This window comes from Gracilinanus agilis, chromosome 5, assembly GCF_016433145.1.
Source record: "Gracilinanus agilis isolate LMUSP501 chromosome 5, AgileGrace, whole genome shotgun sequence".
Classification (NCBI taxonomy): Eukaryota; Metazoa; Chordata; class Mammalia; order Didelphimorphia; family Didelphidae; genus Gracilinanus; species Gracilinanus agilis.
In genome coordinates this window covers 94,259,453-94,264,815 of record NC_058134.1, presented here as the reverse complement: position 1 = coordinate 94,264,815, position 5,363 = coordinate 94,259,453, and the positions used below count along the sequence as shown (strand labels likewise).

The 5,363-nt window shown below is 39.9% G+C and overlaps 1 protein-coding gene across 1 annotated transcript; it reads right to left on the bottom strand.

The window, feature by feature from the left end:
* Nucleotides 1-1,680: 1,680 nt before the first annotated feature.
* Nucleotides 1,681-3,862, bottom strand: LOC123248853 (heat shock cognate 71 kDa protein-like). The gene is given in 2 exon segments (XM_044677742.1): nt 1,681-3,043; nt 3,045-3,862. Coding segments are annotated over 2 exon segments (1,938 nt in total). The 3' UTR covers nt 1,681-1,923.
* Between the last annotated feature and the right edge of the window lie 1,501 nt (nt 3,863-5,363).

Genomic DNA, 5,363 nt, shown 5'->3' with positions numbered 1-5,363 from the left:
GTTGATGGGTATTAGTTTGAATTATGATTTATGTCATTAGAATTATTAGCCTTATTAGAACTTCTATTATTATTATCCCTCTAATTTCTGTTCCTATTTTCCTGATTTTTCTTCCTTTAATTCATGGCTACATGTTCTTGCTTACCATAGAAATAGTACTATATTAACCCTTTGTCTGCCAGGATCCTCACCACTTCTCTCAAAGAGGCCATGGTTTCCTCAATTACATTTGTTAAGACAGAAGCTAAAGTAACAGCCTCACTTTCCTTATTCTGTCTTTTCTAAATCCTCTTTTTTAGCTTTTTTCTTTTCTTGCCTTTCATAGCCATCAAAACCACATCCTGCTTTTCCCCTCAACTGCTCTATGTTCATGATAGGCCAGTATGGACAATTCTTCTGAAAATACTCCAACGTCTGGGGAAGAGTGATTTACAAAATTATTTCTTTTAATTCTAGAATTTATCTTTTTTTGATACATCTAGTCCAAGGTATTTAGTTCCTAATTCTATAATTCTATCATAGAATTTGGTTGACCTTTCATCTTTTTCCTGGTTAATATATTCAGATTTTACCTATTTCTCTGGTCTTGAGAAGCAAGCCTTCATACCCTTTAATAAAGCATCCCTTCCTTCACATAATTGTATAGTCCTCAGATCTGCCTCTAACGAATTGTGTGACTTTGGGTAAGTGATAGGTTTTGAACTGCATCCAGTTCATCCTTCTCACTTTACATGAGGAAACTGAGGCTTAGAGAGCTTATAAGGATGAGGAGGTCGGATAGAAAAAAAAGCCATGTGCATATGGCATCAGATCCTAAAGGCAGGAGAATTCTTAGAGGTATACAAAACCAACCAAGCATACTTCATTCAAAGAAAGAACTAAGAAGGTTTCATGCCCTCAGGCAGCCCTTGCAAACTGAGACATTTTCTAGTAGTCCTTGCCTAGTAGAGTACACTCAGCCAGAGAAATTTTTCAGAGACTGAAAAATCAAAGAGACAGGCTTTACAGTCAGTCCCTAAGAGCTCTATTTGGCACCAGTAAGCCAGGGTGCGTGAACCGCAATCAATCTGCTACAGTCAGATAAGCAATCATAGAAATGGTTGGAAGCTACCTTCAACTAGAATTTCTTTTGTTTGACTTCTGACCTCAAGATATTCTCTGCCCTGAAGAGGAGAATCTTTTGATTACTTTCCCTTACATCTCTTCCTTAATGGATCCATTTCATTATCTCAAAGACTAAACTTAAAATAAGTTGAATAACTTTATGTAAAAACCCCAAGCCTTTTCATTTTTTAATCAAGACTCCTTAGTCTTCAGGTGACCAGAAGGCCAGAATCTCTTCAATTATTTTTAAACTCATACCTTCACCTTAGATTCAATACTGTATATTGGTTCTAAGGCAGAAGAGTGATAAGGAAAAAGCAATGAGAGTTAAGTGATTTGGCCAGGGTCATACAGCTATGGAAGTGTTTAAGGTCAAATTTGAACCCAAGACTTCCTTGCTCTCATCTAGTCCTGGCTCTCAATTCACTGAGCCACCCAGCTGTGTCTGCCTGGATTCCTTCTTATGGGACCATACATGTAGAACTCGAAGGAACAGAAGTCAATGAGGTGAGGAAGCTTTTCGCTATAATAGATAGCACATTGTACTTAGAAACCAGGAAGACTTAACAATTTTTTTATGGTGCCAATTTTAAATATTTTTATTCTCCAGGACAAGAATTGCATTTCCACTTGTTTTTATACAGTACTGATAAAGTGCAATGTTGTTCACTTCTCCCTCTGCACACATTCAAGTATTCAGAATGCCCAGATTTACACAGTAGCTTAAATGTTACTTTTTAAACTGCTACTGCCTTGGCTACAAATTTGAGTCCTTCAATTTTTGGAAAGCTGTGTGGAATGCTTTTTCTTCTGGTACATTTAGTCAACCTCTTCAATAGTAGGTCCAGAAGAAGCACCTCCAGATGGGGCTGCTCCACCTCCTGGGAACTCACCAGGCATGCCCCCTGGCATGCCCCCTGCACTCTGATACAGCTTGGTGATGATGGGGTTGCAGACTTTTTCCAATTCCTTCTGCTGATGCTCAAATTCTTCCTTTTCAGCAGTCTGGTTCTTATCCAGCCAGTTGATTATTTCATTGCATTTGTCAAGGATCTTCTGTTTGTCTTCATCACCAATTTTGCCTTGCAGTTTCTCATCCTCAACAGTTCCCTTCATGTTGAAGGCATAAGACTCAAGAGAATTCTTGGAAGACACCTTGTCTCTCTGCTTCTCATCTTCAGCCTTGTACTTCTCAGCCTCCTAGACCATGCGCTCAATGTCTTCTTTGCTCAGACGACCTTTGTCATTGGTGATGGTGATCTTGTTCTCCTTGCCTGTGCTCTTATCCACTGCAGAGACATTAAGGATGCCATTAGCATCAATGTCAAATGTAACTTCAATTTGAGGGACACCTCTTGGGGCAGGAGGGATTCCTGTGAGCTCAAACTTGCCAAGCAGGTTGTTATCCTTTGTCATTGCTCTCTCACCTTCATAAACTTGAATAAGCACACCAGGCTGATTGTCAGAGTAGGTAGTAAAGGTCTGAGTCTGCTTGGTGGGAATGGTGGTATTTCGTTTGATCAGAACTGTCATGACTCCATCAGCAGTTTCAATTCCAAGGGAAAGTGGAGTGACATCTAGCAGTAGCGAGTCCTATACATTCTCAGGTTTATCTCCAGATAAGATGGCAGCCTGGACAGCTGCACCATAGGCAACAGCTTCATCAGGATTGATGCTCTTGTTGAGCTCCTTGCCATTGAAGAAGTCCTGCAGAAGCTTCTGGATTTTGGGAATTCGAGTGGAACCACCCGCCAAGACAATCTCATGAATCTGTGACTTATCTAGCTTGGCATCTCTGAGAGCCTTTTCCACAGGGTCCAGTGTGCCATGGAAGAGGTCAGCATTCAGCTCTTCAAACCAGGCCCAGGTAATGGAGGTATAGAAGTCGATACCTTCATAGAGGGAATCGATCTCAATACTGGCCTGTGTACTAGAAGAGGGTTCTCTTTGCACGTTCACAAGCAGTGCGCAGATGGCGGACAGCCCTCTTGTTCTTACTGATGTCCTTCTTGTGCTTTCGCTTGAACTCAGCAATGAAATGGTTGACCATGCGGTTGTCAAAGTCCTCACCACCCAAGTGGGTGTCCCCAGCTGTGGACTTGACTTCAAAGATGCCATCCTCAATGGTAAGGATGGAGACATCAAAGGTACCACCTCCAAGGTCAAAGATCAACACATTTCTCTTGGCACCAACTTTTTTGTCCAAGCCATAAGCAATAGCAGCAGCAGTTGGCTCTTTGATGATTCAGAGCACATTGAGACCAGCGATGGTTCCAGCATCTTTGGTGGCCTGTCTTTTGGAATCATTGAAGTAGGCTGGTACTGTGACAACAGCATTTGTGACAGTCTTCCCAAGGTAAGCTTCAGCAATTTCTTTCATCTTGGTCAAGACCATAAATGATACTTCTTCTGGATAGAAACTTTTGGTCTCCCCTTTGTACTCCACTTGGACCTTAGGCCTGCCTGCGTCATTCACCACTGTGAAAGGCCAATGCTTCATGTCTGACTGTACAACTGCATCATCAAATCTGTGACCAATCAGACGTTTGGCATCAAAAACTGTGTTGGTGGGGTTCATTGCAACTTGATTCTTTGCAGTATCATTGATTAAACGTTCTGTGTCAGTGAAAGCGACATAGCTGGGGGTGGTCCTGTTTCCTTGGTCATTAGCAATGATCTCCACTTTCCCATGTTGGAAGACTCCTACACAGGAGTAAGTGGTGCCAAGATCAGTGCCAACTGCGGATCCCTTCGACATGTTTGCTGGGGCGTCAGAGGTCGTAGATGACCGCTGTGGAGAGAGAAGGGCTGCTGCTGCGCTGAGTAGACCCAAGACTTAAATATTAATTCTATCTCAGATGTTTTCTCACTATGTGACTCTGGGGAAGTCCCTTAACCTCACTCAGCCTTAATTTTCTTACCTGCCAAACAGGGATAATAATAGCAGCTACTTTATAGAGAGATTGTGTGGATCAAATGAAAACATCTTATTGCATTTTGTAAATCTTAAAATGCTATACAAATGCTATCTCTTATTTCCTCCAACTTCCTCATTTTATACTTTGGTGCTTTGAAGAAACTCAGGGGACTGAGCTTGGTATTAAGAGATTCACATCAGATGTTGGCTTTGCCAGTTACAAAATGTGAGAATTTGGGGAAGTCACTTAGTCTTTCTGTAGCTCAGTTTCTTCATCTGTAAAATGAAGACATTTTCAGTGTTCCATGGCATAAGTTTCTCTTCCCCTCGCAAAGAACCATCCTGTTTGAAGGAAGAATCCACAGACCCTATAGAATGTTAGTGTGAAAAGCACCTTTAGATGTTAGCTCATTCAACCCTCCTCATTTTACAGAGAAGAAAAGTCAGGATCAGAGATATCAAGGGATTCATCCATAGTATGTAATTAGAATTTTGTACCCTTGAACTACATTTCCCAGCAGTCCACTTTTGTCCTGAAGATGCATCCTTACCTTTTGTAGATAAAAATTTACCTAACTCCGCCCTCTTTCTCTTCTCCCACTTTTGTGGTCTGGGAAACTGCTCTTTGCTTAGGGTTTTTACTTTCCTCAACTTCAAGTGATTATTAATAAAATTTATAAAATATAATACTTGTAGTTAGTGGATATTAATTTTTAATCTTACAATGGATATGTAGTTAGTAGGGCCAATGAAAGAACACTTTGAAGTATGCCATTCTTCACTCTATTTCCTCCATGAATTTTTTTCTAGTGCAAGAGATATCTTTTTTTACAACACAATAAACACAGAAATATGTATTATATGATAATATAATGTAAGGGGAAGGGTGAAGAGGGAGAGAACATGAATTGAAAAATGTCAGAAAAAATTAGTGAAAATTGTGCCAATGTGTAATCTGGGAGAAAAACTTATAATAAGAAAAAATGAATAAATGAATAGGGACTTATTAAAAGAGGCCATTTGAACTAACCCATACCCAAAAAGGAATTTCTTCTTCAACCTCATCCATTGAGGTTTTAATTAAATTAGACTGCCTCCATCTAATTGGATATTTATTCAATTGAGAGACACTGTAAAACTCTGCCTGACCCCAAAGTTAAAAAAAATCACTATACCCTCTTTTCATACATACTATTCATGTATATATATATATATATATATATACATATAAGTATGTATAAACATGCATACATACATACATACTATGCCAGGCACTGGAGGAAGTACAAGATTGGCAGAGGATGTATATTGTCACCAATCTTACAGAACTCATTATTCAGGA